General features: G+C 43.9%; 1 protein-coding gene and 1 pseudogene across 1 annotated transcript in view; both read right to left on the bottom strand.

Annotated features, from left to right (window-relative positions):
* The window catches only part of LOC142204380 (NACHT, LRR and PYD domains-containing protein 12-like), a 997553-nt pseudogene that overhangs the window by 664681 nt on the left and 312896 nt on the right, over positions 1–19976 (bottom strand).
* CLDN15 (claudin 15) overlaps positions 1424–19976 on the bottom strand; it is a 58691-nt gene continuing 40138 nt past the window's right edge. The window contains exons 2-5 of the mRNA XM_075275970.1: positions 3105–3269; positions 2715–2796; positions 2087–2194; positions 1424–1810 (exon numbers count right to left, since the gene is read on the bottom strand). Coding sequence (XP_075132071.1) covers positions 1684–1810; positions 2087–2194; positions 2715–2796; positions 3105–3269 — 482 coding nt within the window. The 3' untranslated portion in view covers positions 1424–1683. The remainder of the gene's footprint in view (positions 1811–2086; positions 2195–2714; positions 2797–3104; positions 3270–19976) is intronic.

Below are 19976 nucleotides of genomic sequence, written 5' to 3'. Positions count from 1 at the left end.
ATTTTGGTCCTGATTCTGATGCGGGTCAGAATAGGACCAAATGCAACTGTCGCGGCTTCCGACAGTCGCGGTTTCCCGCTCCGGAGTAGGCCCAAATGAATGGGCATAGTCCGGAGGGGGCTGTCGCGAGGCGGACTCAGCCGCGGAGTCCACCTGAAGAAAGGGCAGCTTGCTTCTTTTTTCTGTGAGCCGGAACATACCGCTCACAGAAAAAAGGAAGCTAGCAGTCTACATAGACCTCTATTGTGAGTGGGCGGATTCTGAGGTGGATTCGGTGTCAGAATCTGCCCTAAGTGAACGAGCCCTAAATAAGAAGGAACAGAGCCAGAGCTATAGGGGTGCAGAGGTAGCAATCACTCCTGAGATATAAAATGGGAAGTGGGGCCAAGTTTCACCTCTGAGAAGGAACACTAAGGAACCAACTTTTTCTTAGGAACGTTATATTTGGTACCAATTTTGGAGAAGACCATTTGACCGTATTTACTTTTCTAGGATGGTTATAATTTGGGTGAACAGAGAGCTGACGGCTCAGACTAATAAATCTGCCTCTGCTAGAGTCTCCTTCGCATTCGTTTTGCCCGATTTTCTCAAGATAACCTGGTACCTATCATGGTGACATCCTATAAACCTTTAATTCAACAGAAGGTTACATGTTTGGGATTGTCAGGTAGCGTTCCGATGGCCTAGATGGTCACCAGAGGCAGTAGAAGACAACAAGTGGATGACCAATGGAAGGTTGACTTGATACAACATAACAATAAACGATGAAGACCAGTAGAGGCAACATTCATCAACCCCTCATGACCTGTCAACTCTTCCATCACCATGAAGATCAAGGTCATCGGAAAAGACAACGATTGGAGATGTATCAACTATCGATGACCACTGACTTTAATAAAAATATAAAATAATAAAACTAAAACAAAGATGAAACATATCACAATAGAATATTTTTTGGAAGAAAAACCAGCCATTTAGACGGTTGGATGTCTTATTCCCGATTCATTCAGTAATGTTTGCGGGACGACTCGAGAAAGTCTTCACAGTTGTCCTGGCATTGGCCAAGAAAGTCACATCATTCAGCCTCTTTGAGTCATTTTAACCTTCTTCCTGAGTGTAGAACGAGGCCCATGATCCATTGGTTGACCTTTCCGAGTGGTCATTCTCAAGCCTTGTAGGCAACCCCACCACCTTCCTTCAAAATATCAAATATATCGTGAAATCTCGACTAAAATCTAAATCTTTATTCTAATATCTTCCAGCGGTTTTGTGGTCAACAGTAGAAGTCCTTCGATAGAAGATTCTTTGGTGGAAAAAAAAATCAACTAAGACAGTTTGGATATTTACAAAAAAAATTTCAAAAATACTCAACAACAGTAAAGAAAAGGTAAATTTAAGGGCGTTACGATACTCATTGAGAAAGCTATGAGGAATGTCTTGAGTTTGGCATCGGTAGGCCTTCGGAGAACAATGCAGCAATGGGTTATAATTCACTTTCTGGCACTAGTGGATCGACGCGTCCACACCAGGGGTATCAAGAAAGAGCAGCAACGCATGATGGTTTGACAACTGAAAATGCAAACGGACCACGGCTGAAGACAGCAGGGCTGACTTGTATGGGAAATAGGAGTCATGTTCTTGAGAAACATCCGATGAGCCCCGAAGGTTCCTCAGTCTCTAGACCTATACGTAGGCGTTCTTCCCATATTTAGAGATACTGTTACTGGATTCATATCGAGGAAGGGCAGTTTGAGGAGCAGCTTTAGCCGAGGACTGGGTATTCGCTTGACGGTAGTTATAGGTGTATTTCCTATAGGAACACAATACATCGGTTATGAGATACTAGAATGATTGCCATGACATATGCATGCACAGTTAAGACCAAGGTTGGGATTGCCCACATAGTCATAGCTCATATACAATACAAGCATCCATAGGTGATACTTGTACAGCTGTATACAGGCCCCTATTGGCTGAGAACCCAGTGTTTCCAAAATGAAAAATTACAGTTCCTCTAACTCATGACTTTCTGGTGGGATTATCAGTATCTCCTCCATGGTTGAGGGGATTGATCGCTGGTACTTACATGTTAGCTTTGGCCACCTGTTTGTATGAGCAGCACATCAGACCTCCTCCAACAACATCCAGAAGGGCACCCGACCAGCCAAGGTAAAGAGCTGGACCAATCTCATATCTGTAGGGGAAAAAACATACATTTCAGGGAGGGGAGAGAGCAGGATAGAGCACCAAAGAGAGTAGATGCTTATGGGCAATCAATCGTCCTGTATCTAGCCCACCTTATAGACTCACTTGCCAACTGAGACTTGATCAGACAGTCCAGTTTGAGACTATAATAATAATGACAGACAACTTGTCGATGTGTCTGGAAACTCTCTGAGAACATCTAAGAAAGCCTACCATGAACTCCTAAGGCTTGGTTCACATGTGCGTTTGGGTTTCTGTTCAGGGAGTCCGCTTGGGGATCCTTCGAACAGAAACCTATACGCATAAAGAAGCAGTTACCTAAGGAAACCTACGGACCCCATAGACTATAATGGGGTTCGTATAAGTTTCCCGAACGGAAACTCGAACGCAGATGTTAAGCGGGCCTAAGCCATTTTGGTGGACATGATTCAACCATATTGGATGTTCTTGGTGTGGAATTGGTAACAGATGGGTTGTATACAGTAGTCTAATTGGTAGTCATATCTTACTTGGTTCCAGGGTACAAAGGGTTGAAGAAGTCTTTTGTGATGTTGAAGGCATACCATGAGACGGAGATCCCAGCACAGATACCTGGAGGGACAAAATTATATTAAGTTACAAAATTCCAAAATTTATATTAAGGTATCTATATAGGAATATATGTGTAAGGGAAGGACCTAGATGGAAACAAGACCTGTCCATACTAACAGGTGATAACTGTTGATCCTCCCATTGGGATCCCTGAATTTCACCAGCATCATGACCTCATGTGTCTATGATACTTTAGAAAATCTTTTTGCCTGGATCTCCTTCTTACATACCAATTAACACATCTTGGATCTACAGGAATGATTTCCTACAACACAACATTTAGTACACGGAAGACCATCTTATCTCACCTGCAAATACTGAGAGTCCTCCAGATGCTGTGGCGAGCTTGCCCTTCAGTGCAACGTTACCGTCTGCAACCTTAGTGCACTGGAGTCCGATCATCCCCAACAAGCAGGCGAAAAAGCCAATCACAAGCGAGGCGATCATCAGAGCCCTGGAAGCCTGTAGGTATCCTGTGAAGACAACCAGAAGGATCTTTAATGATCACCAGTGAATCTCCATGGAAAGATCTTTTATGTATCTCATTATATCCCATCATGGTGACCCCATGTCCTTCAGAATCTTGGAAGACCACACATGACAGTGTTTTGATCAGAGTTTGTAGGCCAAAACCGAGAGTGGGTCACAAACACAGAAGAGGTGCAAATCTTTCCATTCTTCAGAGAAGCTACTTAGTTCTCCAGTGGGGTAGAGTATAATAACCATGCAAAAAGATCAATCCAGTAAAGCCCATACTACCGGCCTATCACCAAAAATTCAAAAGCAGTACCTTAGGCCCGGTTTACATCTGCATTCGGGCCATTCCAATCCCCTCTCCACAAGCAGCACTTTTCTCTTCGCATTTTTCGTGCGGAAACCACACGGACCCCATTATAGTCTACGGGATCCGTGGGTTTCCTTAGGTTACCGCTTTTTTATGAGGAATATATTTCCGTTTGGAATCCCTGAAAGGAAACCCATTCGCAGATTTTTATTTTCATTGACCCATATACTTTTTACTTGTTACTATATCAAAGCTCCCGAAGAGGAAGTCAACCCAGACATGACCATCTGAAACCCTCCACAGACTATGTTTTTGACCGAGTGTCTGGTCAGCCCTTGTGTTGTGGGATCGGGAAACATTGGATCCCGATCGGCGATCGACCAAATTTCATGATCTGGATTGGCTGGAAAATGATCGTAAATCGGATTTTGAAATCTCAAGATCGGCTCAACTCTAAAAGTGACTTTTCCCATAGAGAGGCATTGACTTGGGTTGAGAGATCGGGAAAGATCGGATCCCGTTCGGCGATCGAGCAAATTTTACAATCAGGATCAGCTGGAAGATGATCGGAAATAAAATTTTAAAATCGATCCTGAAATCTCAAGATCGGCTCAACCCTAGTCAGCCCTTCTCAGAGAGTACTTGCATGCAAAGGCGCCATATAAACTACAGGACTCCCAGCTCAGGTGTCCAAGGAGTTTACCAAGTCTCGAGACCCTTTTATTCCATCCATTAGAGGATTTCTCAGATTGACATTATACTACGATACAACATACTGGAAATATTTTTATGTGAACTCCCACCTTATCACTTTACACAGTGACATCCCCGCAAAGACAGGCCTTTACCCGAGTAATACAAGGTGACACGTGTTGATTCTCGATTGTGATCGTTGGCTTTGTTATTGGCAAAATCTACGTTACGCGATGATGTTGAAAGACTCTGACGCTGCAAAACTTGATCTTCGGCCAAACACCTGATTCCACGCTTATGCAAGTTGTCAGTATCGCCTTAGTATAGACATTTAGCTAAGCCGCAAGATTGTCCTAAACCGGCCTCTGGCAAGGGTGTCGTATGGAGAGAACTCGTGCAGGTAAAGCAAATCCAATCCAATGACTGGGAATACCAGACGTCAAGTGACAACATTACCAAAATTCAGCAGTAATTCCATCGACCAGTTATAGAAGTGATAATACTAAGCTTTGATTTTATAACATTCTGAATTTATTGAAATTTAGAGGCAAAAACATTGCATTCTGGTGAGGTCGGCATAGGCATCACAATATACCGTAATGGATGACATGGGTATGGAGCGTAGCAGCGATACATCAAACATATCGGCTACAGTCTTATGTAAAAGATTGGAGTCTTATGGATATATGGGAGATTATTTAGTTTTTTTTTTTTTTTTTTTTTTTTGGGGGGGGGGTTGTCTATTATACGTTGTTCCTATATAGGCTGCTGATATATTTACAGTCTTGTTGTCTTTCTATTATAGCTTGTGCAATCCCCTGAAGAGATTATCATCACCTAGCATAAGAGAAACATGCATGTTGCATGATCTGTGTTTGTTTTCTGCATACAACATGGGTGTGGACACTTTTTTTTTCCTAGAACAGGACTTTCCAAGTTCTATTCGATAGGGAGGATGACCTAAGGGTATCCTACAGTAGGGTCAGGTTCCGGTCAGGCCATACCCTACATAGAGTGGTGGCTCAGAATTAGGAATCTAGGGTGTAATAGAGTGCAATATAGGGATATTTGGGGTCACTGTTCTATCCCCTATTGTAGTTTTATGTCGCCCCCCCCCGATCCTACATCGACCTGTGACCACCCCTCTGGACCTAATTTTCCATTAGACCGCATTTCCCGTATACATCAGGAGCAGGGTAAGATACAAGGCCTGGTTGTTCTGACTGGCATAGTGGACTTGATGTGAAGGCCTTGGTCACTGTTTCCGTCCAGGGATATTTTGTCATGAGATATTTATCCTTTGTTTTGGGTATATGTTTTTTTTTTTAACTACGTCTATTACAAGTTAAGTATTATCATTTCTATATTTGGTTGATTTGGAGTTACAACTCATGCAGGTACAGAGAGAGAGTAGTTTCCAGCCAAGGTTTCCCAGCCAAGACATCCATAAAGAAGGTCTACCCCAACTCCAGTTACCTCTATCTCTTTTCCTATTGGTGGAGTCGAGAGGGACTAAGAGCGATGGACCAACTGGAGGGTCGTAACGTTGGTCTATGTGACAAAGGAAGTAACATGGAGTAGGCAAATTTGGGTAAATCTTTCCTTCTCGGGAATGGTGGTGCATGATGGAATAATTACCGAGAGAAGAGCCCAATATGAAACCACGTGACAATCACGGGGAATCACTATATCGAGATGACACCTACCAGTCTGAATTAATGTAGGTACCTAAGCAACAGAGAAGTTTATCGAAGACTTCCAATGACCTCCAATGATGTCAACCGATGACACCACTTAGTCACTTGATGACATCGCTACATTTACACAACCGTGTCCATTTCACAACCATGAAAAATAGTAGAACCGATCCATATTTGCACCTGTTCCTTGTCTGTCTGCCCATTTTTGGTAGAATTGTGTCTAGACCATTCATTGACCCTTCCCACTGATCCATTTTTACCGGCAAACACTTGGACTTTAATGGCCACCAAAGCGAACAAATATAAAACGTATCCAATTTTTTCACAGCAGAGTCTACTTTTCCTCCTGGTACAAGGCCTGGTTGACGCCTGCGCCTTGGTTTGGTACACACTGTGGTATAGCAGGGTTGGCACGGTCGCTGCTCACACAGTACGTGATGTGCTTTAAAAGAAGGATTAAGCTGCAATTATTCTGATTAATGGTCTCATTGAAAACTTCTCCACTTTCAGCCCTGGAAACTTCAGATGTAATGAGCTGGAAACGTATATCTCCCCCTCCTCCCCCCATTATATCACGTTGCTGCCAATGATCTGTATTAAGAGTTACCTCCCGGAACCACTTCACGTCGACGGTTCACGTGTCAGAGAGTTCTTGTATATTACAACATTATTTTTAGTTTACACCGTTGCTCACCCATAACTCATACCTCCTAGAAAGTCACGTACACGAGGACACCTAGTGTTCATCTAGGTTGTTATGATCAAAAGTTTGTGAACCCGTCAGAATTTTCTATATTTCTGGATAAATTTGATCTAAAACTACACAGGTCTGAAAAATAGATCAAAAGAACCAAATCAAACAAATGAGTCTACAATCTTATACATGGTTATTTGTAGTAGAAAATATCACCTATCTTTGAAGGTGAACCATCAGATGTCTCCAATTAATGGGACGGCAATCAAGTGGGATCTAGGGATCTATCAAAGTCTGATTTTCAGAATACATGGGGAATGAACAAAGGAGATTTCTGAGGACCTCAAAAGCGTAAAAACCTCTTAACATCCATGAAAGATGATGCTAATAGTATCACGGTTTGGGCCTGTGTTTCGTCATCATTGATGGAACAATGAGTTCTGAATTATACCAACACCAGGACATCTGAGAGCTAAATCACAAGAGAACGTGGGTCATGCAGAAAGACAATGACCCCAAGCACGCACGTCCTTCTACCAAAGAATGGTTAATGAAGAATAAACTTAAAGCTTTACCGTGGCCCAAAGTCAAAGTCCTGACCTTAATCTGCTAAATATCTAAACCTAACTGAGGTTGAAGACAAAATCATGTCTTCATGTCTAGTATTAGAGTATCGAAAGCAGCATTTAGTGACCTACTGGCTGTACCTTGGGCCTATAGGTGCTCTTTTTGGAGGCACTCACAACATAGCCTAGTGTGCTATCATACTGTCTTATACTCTAGTCATATCCAAAGCAATATCCATAAGTCTACTACTTTACCCCTGTTATCACTACAATCTTCACTTTGGCACAGTATATTGTGGGAGCTCGGTATAGTAGTATCACCCAGCACAGCGTCTTCCGTATAGACACCTAACCAGCAGTGGGCAGTAGTGAGATGTAAGGTTCGGCAAAATGATAACCAGGAGTGTCTGGAGCATAAAATGTAATGTGATCAAGGTAAAAGAAAAAAATATACTCAATAGGTTTGTTAGGTCAGGTCTCGGGTCAGAGTTTTACCCAAGAGCAGATACCCGGGCAGTATCACAATTTGTATTTCGTTTTATTGCAGTGGAAAATTTGAGTCAGAGTAATATTTTATTAAGTATATCTCTAAAGCCATAAATCTTTGATTCTGCCTACCAGGGGGTCAGTATCGATGATAAGATGCGGGCGAATGAAGAGCCGTGACACGGTAGGATCTGACCTTGTGTCTTTGCTCGAATCGTCAAGAATTTTGTAAAATTTATAGTAACCGACAGGATTTATTCTGATTTCCAGGCCCATAAATTCGTACATCCAGTTATTATATGAGTATGATTAAGGTAGGAGCAGAGACGTGGCAGATAACAGTCCCCATTTTTAAGTGATATCATCCCACCATAAACTGGTTCTGGAACGGGCCTCAAAACTGAAAATTGGTTCTTTACGAAGGCTCCTAGTCTTATGGATTTAAGTTTGCCGATTCATCAAGTATATTGTAGGCCAAAATTGTCTACCATCACGAGCAATTTTTGAAGTTTACCATATTGCATTTAATTTAACTCAAAAACATTTGTGTAGGTTATAAACATATACTTTGGATATTCATCGGACCCGGGAGTATAATAAACAAAAGCCCAGGAGAGGTGATAACACTGATCACCTTTCTTCACGTGTCTTGGGTTCCATCAAGGTCCTCTTCAGTTGTCTTCCAGCCTCCTGGGTAACGTGATGGACCCTGGGGACTAATTAAGTGGGGTGTGCAGACATCATGACGCTTGCATTATAGTGCCATGATACTGGTGTGCCCCAAGTGACTGCTGAGCAGGGGCATAACTACCGGGGAAGCAGCGGTACCCACTGTCACAGGGCCCAGGACATTAGGGCGCCCGGTGATCCCTTGATGAGTTTTTATTTTATTAGACGTTACCTGCTGGAGTAACTGCAGTTGGTAACGGGCCCTAGTTACTTACCAATCTTTGCTCCTGCTCCTGGCACCCTGCGCTTCCCCTTCTGTGGGTGAAGATGTGAGCAGGCGCGGGGATTGGTAAGTGAAACCGTGGGCCTGCAAACCCCACAAACACTGCTATCATTATATTCAGGCTTCTGTTCAGATCCCCGAGTATAATGATCAGAAGCCCAGGGAGGTGAGGGAACATAAAAAACACTGTTACTTACTTCTCCTGCGCTCCAGAAGTCTTCAAGAATTTTTGGAGACGTCACGCAGGCCAAGCTAGTGTCTTTATGCATTGCAACGCCGGCCTGGGTCAGGTGACATCTAGTCAAATATTGAAAAGAGCTTCTGGGAGTGCGCCAGAGCCAAAGAGAGGTAAGTAACTGTGTTTTTTATGTTTGAATCCTCCCCTGGGTCTCCGATAATTGTACTCTGGGGTCTGAAAAGGTGCCAGAGTATAATAATTGTTCATGGGTGGTCCATAATGGGGCATAATAGCGGTGTCCCGCCATTCATAGTTACGCCACTGCACTGAGACTAAATTACAGGTCTCAGTGGTTCACCAAGGCCTGTACCACCTTGGAGGTTGTAAGATGACCAAAAAGGACTGCAAGGGAGCATTAGATGCCATGATGGAGCCCAGAAAAGGTGAGTATCAGTGTTTATTATATTGATGCACAATCCCTAGGCTTCTGAAGAGACTCCAGAATATAATATAATAGGTGGTTGAACTTTACAAAAATCCTCACAACGAATCTCGCAAGCTTCACCCATGAGAGTTATCATTCCCCCTAAACATGGTGCTGGCCAATGGATTTTCTTGTGTAAACACTGTAGAGGAGATGGCATTTAATACTTGTGCTTTTTCCTCATCCTCCTCCACCATTACTCCCAGATTACATTGTCAGTTTTTATTCTCTTATTATTTATGTAATTGAAGAATAATTTTGTATTACTTTTACTTTCCTTGGCTCCTCTTTCTCTCAGCCTCAGTCTTCGCCTCCTTTATTTGTATTTTGCACACTTTTTCTCCTTATAGTATTTAATGCTGTGTCGCTACTCTCTTGTTTTAGTGTACCTGGACATGGGTAATGCAGTGGACGTGGTGTACCTGGACTTTTCAAATGCTTTTGATACTGTTCCACATAAACGGTTGGTATGCAAAATGAGATTGTTGGGACGGGGGGATAACACATGCATTTGGGTTAGCAACTGGCTCACTGATAGGAAACAGAGGGGACTTGTTAATAGTGAATATTCAGACTGGATCACAGTCACCAGTGGGGCGGCCGCAGGGGTCAGTATTAGGTCCTCTCTTGTTTAATATCTTTATTAATGACCTGGTAGAGGATTTACAGAGCAGGGTGTCCATATTACAAAACAGGGTGTCCATATTTGCAGATGATACTAAACTTTGTAGGGTAATTAATAATGAGGAGGATAGTAGAATATTACAAGGGGATCTAAGGAAACTGGAAGCATGGGGGGCGTAGACTTGGCAAATGAAGTTTAATGTTGACAAATGTAAAGTAATGCACTTTGGGCGACGTAATAAAATGTATGACTATGTACTTAATAGTAAATTACTGGGTAAGACTGCCAATGAAAAAGACTTAGGGATTTTGGTGAACAGCAAGCTTACCTTTAGTGACCAGTGCCAGGCAGCTGCTGTCAAGGCAAATAAAATTATGGGATGCATCAAAAGAGGTCTAGATTCTCATGACTAGGACATAGTTAGGCCTCTATATAAATCACTGGTACAGCCACACTTAGAATATTGTGCACTATTTTGGGCCCCGATATACAAGAAAGACATAAGTGAACTTGAAAAAGTGCAAAGACGGGCAACCAAAATGATTAGGGGAATGGGTGGACTGGAGGACAATGAGAGGTTAACAAACTTGGGGATATTCAGTTTAGAGAAAAGACGTCTACGGGGAGATCTAATAACAATGTACAAATACATGAAGGGACAATACAAAGAACTTTCTAAGGATATTTTTACTCCTAGGCCAGTGACAGTGACAAGAGGACGTCCTCTACACCTAGACCGGTGACAGTGACAAGGGGACGTCCTCTACACCTAGGCCAGTGACAGTGATAAGGGGACGTCCTCTACACCTAGACCAGTGACAGTGACAAGGGGACGTCCTCTACACCTAGGCCAGTGACAGTGACAAGGGGACGTCCTCTACACCTAGACCAGTGACAGTGACAAGGGGACGTCCTCTACACCTAGGCCAGTGACAGTGACAAGGGGACGTCCTCTACACCTAGACCGGTGACAGTGACAAGGGGACATCCTCTACACCTAGACCAGTGACAGTGACAAGGGGACGTCCTCTACACCTAGGCCAGTGACAGTGACAAGGGGACATCCTCTACACCTAGACTGGTGACAGTGACAAGGGGACGTCCTCTACACCTAGGCCAGTGACAGTGACAAGGGGACGTCCTCTACACCTAGGCCAGTGACAGTGACAAGGGGACGTCCTCTACACCTAGACCAGTGACAAGGGGACGTCCTCTACACCTAGACCAGTGACAGTGACAAGGGGACGTCCTCTATACCTAGACCAGTGACTGTGACAAGGGGACGTCCTCTACACCTAGGCCAGTGACAGTGACAAGGGGACGTCCTCTACACCTAGACCAGTGACAAGGGGACGTCCTCTACACCTAGACCAGTGACAGTGACAAGGGGACGTCCTCTATACCTAGACCAGTGACAGTGACAAGGGGACGTCCTCTACACCTAGGCCAGTGACAGTGACAAGGGGACGTCCTCTACACCTAGGCCAGTGACAGTGACAAGGGGACGTCCTCTACACCTAGACCAGTGACAAGGGGACATCCTCTACACCTAGACTGGAGACAGTGACAAGGGGACGTCCTCTACACCTAGACCAGTGACAAGGGGACGTCCTCTACACCTAGACCAGTGACAAGGGGACATCCTCTACACCTAGACCAGTGACAGTGACAAGGGGATGTCCTCTACACCTAGACCAGTGACAGTGACAAGGGGACGTCCTCTACACCTAGACCGGTGACAGTGACAAGGGGACGTCCTCTACACCTAGACCAGTGACAGTGACAAGGGGACGTCCTCTACACCTAGACTGGAGACAGTGACAAGGGGACGTCCTCTACACCTAGACCGGTGACAGTGACAAGGGGACGTCCTCTACACCTAGACCAGTGACAGTGACAAGGGGACGTCCTCTACACCTAGACTGGTGACAGTGACAAGGGGACGTCCTCTACACCTAGACCGGTGACAGTGACAAGGGGACGTCCTCTACACCTAGACCAGTGACAGTGACAAGGGGACGTCCTCTACACCTAGACCAGTGACAGTGACAAGGGGACATCCTGTACACCTAGACCGGTGACAGTGACAAGGGGACGTCCTCTACACCTAGGCCAGTGACAGTGACAAGGGGGTGTCCTCTACATCTAGACCAGTGACAGTGACAAGGGGACATCCTCTACATCTGGAGGAAAGAAAGTTTCACCAGAAACATAGAAGGGGATTTTTCACAGTATGAACAGCGAGACTATGGGACTCTCTGCCCCGGGAAGTGGGGGTGATGGATTCACTGAGCAAGTTCAAAGAGGGCCTGGATGCTTTTCTTGAAGAGAAAAATATTACGGGTTATGGTCTCTAGATTATAAGGACACTTTGATCCAGCGTTTTTATACTGTCTGCCAGATTGGAGTCAGGAAGGAATTTTTTCCCCTGAAATAGGGCAATTGGCATGAGCCTCATGGGGTTTTTTGCCTTCCCCTGGATCAACACTGTAGGGATTGTAGGGTTATAGGTTATATACTATGTAACTATGTATCTCTACTTCCTTGTTGGGGTCAATGGGGTGATTCCTTAGACTCCATACTCCAGTGTAGCCAACGTCAAACTGACTGCAGCTTAGAGGATCTATTTCTCTGATGTGAAACGTAATAATGCGTTTAGTAAACCGTCTCTTGGCGTTTTGTGTTCTTGTAAGTCCAATCTATTGAAATGCCAATGTCAATGGACAGACAGGTTGGGCACAACAATTACCTGAAAATCTTATAACCCATCATTGCTGAATCAAATCACTGGGCACAGGAACGTTGGCACGCATCGACGACGAAGTCCGTAATTATAGAAATAATAAGCGTAATAGATCTATGGGAAAATATTGCACACGGGTTTCTGTGAGTCACCTTCAGTCCTTTCTCAGAAGGTAATTTGCTGCCCGAGGCTCTTCCAGATGAGGTGACTTGCCCGCACTTTATACGGAGGAGCTTTCTCCATTGTGTGGTTACCAGGTAAGATACTCTTTCTTACCGTTCAGTTAACAAATATATCCTCTGGATTGGATTGACACGCATTAAGGTGATAATCTTTTTGTGGCCTACGCTGGAATGTGCTGGAGCATTGCCTTGAGACACGTCCAGTGCCCAATGATCATTGGTAATCTTTGTGTATATATGGAGAAGATGTTAATCTCGTCCAGAATTTCGAAGGTCGTCATACACTTACTTGGTATTGACACTGGAATCCCAACAGAATTAGAATGATGAAGTAATGCCAGATATTAGATGATACCAAACCAGGCATTGCCATGGTCATAGAGACCTACTTTAGGTCAGGTGTCAAGTTCGGTAGTCTAAAAGGGACCTCAAACCAATTCTTGTACCTTAGGTAGACAACAGTTTTGCCTGTGCGACTACTAATAGTAGTACCTATGGACATAACTATAAGTAGTGTAGAGATAACAGGCTCTTTGGCCTGAGGAAGGTCACTATGACATAAGAAAATATGAGATATACTATATTTATAGTAGGTGGAGTCCTCGTAATTTTCTGTAGAGGTCCAAGAGCTTCAAGCATTGTCTAACTCCATACTAGGGTATTGTAGTTATTAGTCCCCAAACCAATGGGGTTGTCCTTCTCCCTTTTGGATGGATTAAATATGATCTCCAAGATCATATTTATAGCAGATATGTTTTACCTAATACACTCTTTTATCTATCTCCTCTGTGTGCCAGATACTGCTCATTTTGTTTTTGCAGCTCTTTGCCAGCTTGATACCTCTGACTGGGGATGTATATCTCTGTTCTCGGCCATCTTTGTTCTCTTTTCTTCACTGATGGCTAATGGAGCCTTCTGTCGGCTCTGCAGAGTGCATTTAGTTGCTGGACCATGAAAAGAACAGAGATTGATCATCATTGACTGCAGCATCTAAGGGGTTAAATGGCTAATATGCTTTCTGATTGGTAATGGGGGTGATATCAAAAACGGGTAGTATAGCATGGTCATAGGAAACCTTTACAATAGTTGGATTACAAGAGCCTCATCTCCTCTGGTGGGCCCAATGACTTCCCCAGCCCGACATTGCACGGGACTAGCAGTGCAGCGTTTCCTCCAGGGTTTGTGTAGACTTTGACATTTTACAACTTGTGATGCTTTCTGATTTCGATTGTTTCTGAGATTTGGGCGTCACAGGAGCTGAGCCAATATTAATGAGCAATGACAGAATGTTTACTTTACAGAAATGGATGTAATCTCCGGTGAGCTATAAAAAATATTCCACAAATGTCTGGTAGCTCGGCTTATCACACGTGTTTTCATCTCTTCTTTATCTAATCTGTTTTATAGAAGCCTAGTTTATGGAGGGGAATTATGATTTTATGTTCATGTATCTCCGTAGTCTACAAAGTCCACATGTGTCTCCTGTGGAGATGAGAGAATCTGATTTGGTGAAAATTTTCCAAAAAATTCAGGTTCGACCCCAGAGTATAATAAAGGAAGGTGTGGAAACATGATAAATACTCATACTTACCTTCCCTCATCTCTCCTGGGCAACCTTGCAGTCTTCTTGGGTCATAGTCTTCCTTCTTCAGGCCTCCTGGGTGATGCCATGGGTTTCGAGAACTGCAGAGACCTGTGACTGGGTCTCAATGGTCGTTTGGGGCAAGTCAACATTCTGCCTCTTCTGTTAAAGCGTGACCGCTGAAATTCAATCACAGGCCTCAGTGATCACACACAAAAGTCTGGAAGATGACCAACTAAGACTCAAGGGAGCCCAGGAGTGGTGGATGGAGGAGCGTATAAGTGTTTATTATATTTACGCGCCACCTGTGGGCCTCTCTATATTATACTCTGGAGTCGGAGGAGATCCAAGAGCACTTCCAGTTCAGACTGCCACAAAACAGATAGGTAACCCTTATATTCACAAAACGAATCTCGAAGGGTTCGCCACCTCTAGTCTACTGGACATCCTGTTAGTCTTATCTTCTACATGTACATACTAGTAGGGAGAGATGTATGAAGACTGGGATTTCAATGCCAGTCTTGGTATCTCCTGTGTTGGTGGAGGATAGACCTCATAAATCAGAAGCCTCTTCCGTTGGGCCAAACACTTGCAGTGAAATCTAAAAAACTGGGATAAATGATCATAGATCTGCAGGGCCAGGATAGTTCGTGTCTGTTCAGATCTTGATATGTCTTCATATGTATGTACTTTCCATGTACCAACTCTGGCCTGACCTCCAGGTCCTCAGTTACCAGTTTCTGAACCTTAGGCTTTTCTGCCCATTATCAACCCAAATATGTCTTGACCACATCTCTGACTCATTCCTATTGGGGACTATCTTGGGTATTCGTCCTGTAAAATACATATTCCTTTTTAAGGAGTACAGGACTATAGATTTAGTAGGACAAACCACTAACTCCTCGACATCTTTCCCGAGCTGACTCCGACTCCTTGGCCAGACAGGCTGCGATGCCTCCTTGGCTGCAAAGCTCCTCTAATACATAACAACAAACACCAACTCCAACATATTTCCACATCTTGACTACTTTATTCCTCATTTTGCTTGTTTAGATAGCGCCAACAGATATTGGCATTACTCTCTGTCTCACAATCTCAATTGTGTCTTGGAGGAAACCCACGAAAAATGGGGAGAACCTACAAACTCCTTGCAGATGTTGGAAATGAACCCAGGACTCCAATCCTGCTAACCACTGAGCCACCATAAATGGTTGACAACCATAGTCAGACAGAAGCCATTTAGAACTTTTTTCCAACTCCGACTCCACCCAAAAGTGGCCCCAACTTCAACTCCATGACTCTGACTCCACAGTCCAACAAGAGGATACCTAACGCTCTGCCATTGAAAACTTTGTAACAGTCTTTGGGATTGTCAAACTTCACGAGCCTGACCTTGTGACAGGATGGGTATCTACGTATACTCTTGGAAAAGAGCCTGATAGAAGATTTACCACTACTGTATACATAGTATACTGTAGATCCGTGGCTTGGCACCTTATTTGGCCAGATGCTTCCATGAGAGGAGGGTTACATTTAGGAAAGTGCTGAGAAATAGAATTATCTGCCAAGAAGTAACCTTGAAAACACAATGTTATATTTCGGCAGAACACAACGTGATACAGAACAGAGTCAAAATATGTCTGGCATTGGAAAAAATGACGTAAAAAACATCCCCAAGTGTAGTCGCTGACTATCGGAGAGAAAGTACCATCTAAGGGTTACAGTCATATGAATGGGGGAGGAGATGTATCACTATGTAAATGGACATATTTTGCTACTAAGGGGTCGGGTATTGGATTGACCTCTCGGAGTACCAGAGAATCTTCTGATGGACCCAGGCTCTAACTCAATAATGGTCCAGCAGAAGACTCCTAATAGAATTGTGGTCTATTTCCAAGGGGTCATTGGAGGCTACAGGCCTATTTAAGGAGATTTTTCAAGATTTAAACATTGACAACCTTAGGATATGTCATCAGTGTTGATTGCTGGAGGTCCAACACCCAGGACCAACAAATCAGCTGGGTGAAGAGACTTCAGGATTTGGGTTAAGGTTCTGGTTGGCTAGGAGAGAGGTCATTGACATGGGTCAGATGGGATACTGTTTCTGGGAGTAGTGAATGTTATGTAGGTGTAAGAAAACTCCAAGGCCATGCAATGTTCTCCTGGAAGCTTTGATGTTGGCTGAATTCTAGTTCAGCCAAGCCAACAGGAGGTGCAGCAACAGTGTGGTGTCGAGATGCAAAGACACAAGTGACCCATGTGACTGTTGAAGCCCAAACATTGGCCTCAGCAGTTCCTGACATCAGTCAGAAGATCCAAAGACAGCAGGGAGTCCCGCCGAAGCCCAAGAGAGGTGAGTAACACTGTTGGTTATGCTTCATCACTTCCCATGGTCTGGACGGACCCCAGAGTATAATAGCATTTCCGATTCGGCTATGTTCAGTCCAAGCGAAACCACCGGCCGAGGTTAGCCCAAGGAGCGTTACCTAAATAATAACTATTAATCCTAATAGAGGTAAAATGTACAAATGTACACTTTGATCCCTGTTTATTACCTTTGTGGAGGGCAGTTGGGGAGGCCAGAACACTCCTTGGTCTCCCCTGCAGCCGCTCCAATTCTCACTAAAGTCATTGACATCCCTCTCTTCAGGGTGCAGGTCCATTCAGCAGGGTGGAATCAATCACGTGACCGATAGTCGGAGTGTCAGCAGGGGAGACAGTAGAATAAGAGTTATAGACTCCCCTGATCGAGGTGGTGCTCGCACTGGTTGGTTCATCTCTTTTACAGTTTGGTTATCATTAAAAGTTACGTTTTATTTTGCACCATTTTTGGATTTTTGATATGTTGATTTTTGTGTCATTCTCTGAATTTATAACAATTGGGATCGGCTTTCAGACTCCCCAAAAAACCTCTACAAAGGTAACATTGGGGCCCTGGGAGACCATGGTGTATATGAGTAATAATTCATAGAGAAGAGAATACAGAGATTGCACTTGTAGGCTTTATTACTCCCCAGATAACCCCTTTAAAAGGTCACTAACTTTTCAACATAAATCAATAACATGAGTAAATATGTGATTCTTTGTAATATATCTCATCAGAGAAAAATGCTTCTTTCTCAAGTTATCAGGCTCCCCCCTTCCTAAATCAACATACAAGATGGAAGAGCAATGCAGCGATTTAGCCGTATCAGAGGAGAGACACGGGAAGTGTCAGGGGCTTCTGGAGTTAAATGGGAAGTTTCTATTTCACCCCAACTGCTTTATTCACATTAATGGTACCTAGTACCTCTCTGATGTCCCATGTGGTGCTGTCGCTGTCACTATGTAAGAAGAGAGAGTTAGGGAGCAAATTCTCCTCTTCTTTCTGAGTACATCATGGCAGCTAGTTTCCATGCACCTGGTCAGGGACAACATAACCAATCAAAATACTTTGCATAAGCCAATAGAACAGTGTGTACATGAGTAGTAATATGTTGATGTTACTACTCATGTACACACTGTTCCATTGATCTATGCAAGGTATTTTGTCCCTGACCAGGTGCATGGGAACTAGCTGCCATGACGTACTCAGAAAGAAGAGGAGAATTTGCTCCCTAACACTCTCTTATCCAGTGACAGCACCGCATGGGACATTAGAGAAGTACTAGGCACCATTAATGTGAATAAAGCAATTGGGGTGAAATAGAAACTTCCCATTTAATTCCAGAGGCCTCTTCCAGTTCCTGTGTCTCTCCTCTGATACAGCTAGATTCCTGCATTGCTCCATCGTATGCCTTGCATGTAGCCTTTCTTCAAGTTCTTTCCTGTGCAGACTACTTCTATTTGTTAGTTGTCTACTAGTTAGTGATTTGGAGACTGACTGCTATGATGTCATACTGCACACTGCATACAGAAAATAGGACGTTATAGAGAATTACTGGCTTGTATTAAATAAAGCAGTTGATGTGAGCTAGAAACTTCTTATATAACTCCGCTTAACACAACTCCATAGACGTCTATGGAGAACTGTAATCTGATACTTCTGTGAACTGCAGTCCCGTCTTGTTCAAGCTAGCAGGTTTAGCAGAGATCTAAGAGTGAATGTCGGTTTAGGATGGGGAGGGGGGAGAAAGAAGCATTTTTCTCCGATGTTATATTACAAAGTATAGGAGGAGAAAACCTCTATAAAATGAAGACTACAGATCAAACAACGGCAGGGAGTTGTGTTATTCCTTACTATATACTGTACTATTGATTTTGCAGTTTGTTGAGAGGTTAGGTGCTCTATTGATATGGGACGGGGTTAGTTACACTTTAATAGTGTGTCATTTTATGGAGCGTTGGATACACTTTCTTAGTAACTGTATCAAATACTAAATATACAGAGTTTTGTATGTATAGTAGAGATGGTGAAACCTCATGAGATTTATCTCTAGAAAATTCCGAAGGGTCACCCTCCTGTTAAGTTTTGTGAGTCTCCTCAGATCCTAGAGCTGTGATGGCGAACCTATGGCATGGGAGCTAAAGGTGGCACTCAGAGCCCTCTCTTTGGGCACCCATCCTTGGAACAGATTATACTGTGTTGGAGTCACCATGGAGCAAATTGTACTATGTGGGGGCCACTGTGGAGCAGATTATACTAAATGGGGGCCACTGTGGAGCAGATTGTACTGTGTGGTGTCACTGTGGAGCAGATTGTACTATGTGGGGGTCACTGTGGAGCAGATTGTACTGTGTGGGGTCACTGTGGAGCAGATTATACTATGTGGGGTCACTGTGGAGCAGATTATACTATGTGGGGTCACTGTGGAGAAGATTGTACTATGTGGGGGTCACTGTGGAGCAGATTGTACTATGTGGAGGCCACTGTGGAGCAGATTATACTGTGTGGGGTCACTGTGGAGCAGATTATACTATGTGGGGTCACTGTGGAGCAGATTATACTATGTGGGGGCCACTGTGGAGAAGATTGTACTATGTGGGGGTCACTGTGGAGCAGATTGTACTATGTGGAGGCCACTGTGGAGCAGATTGTACTATGTGGGGTCACTGTGGAGCAGATTATACTATGTGGGGGCCACTGTGGAGCAGATTGTACTGTGTTGGGGCCACTGTGGAGCAGATTGTACTGTGTGGGGGTCACTGTGGAGCAGATTGGACTGTATTTTGCAGGTCTGTAATTGTGTGCAATCATGAATCCGCACATTATTAAGGTTAAATTGCCGTGTTGGCACTTTGTGATAAATTAGTGCATATGGGGGTTACATTTTGGGCACTCAGTCTCTAAAAGGTTCGCCATCACTGTCCTAGAGTATAATAAGTGAAGGCCCAGGGGAGCTGTAAAAACTTGATAAACACTCACATACCTTCCTTAACCTCTCCTGGGGTCTCCTTAAGGTCCTTTAACACAAATGTAATGACATTGATGCAACCCATGTGACTGTCGAGACCCAATCACAGGCCTCAGCCTCTGGGAGGCTGGAAGAGGACCCAGAGGGAACATTGTATGCCACAAGGGAACATGAGTTC

This window comes from Leptodactylus fuscus, chromosome 5 (genome assembly GCF_031893055.1).
Source record: "Leptodactylus fuscus isolate aLepFus1 chromosome 5, aLepFus1.hap2, whole genome shotgun sequence".
Taxonomy (NCBI): Eukaryota; Metazoa; Chordata; class Amphibia; order Anura; family Leptodactylidae; genus Leptodactylus; species Leptodactylus fuscus.
Note: the sequence above shows the minus strand (reverse complement) of the source record. Positions and strands in the feature narration are given on the sequence as shown.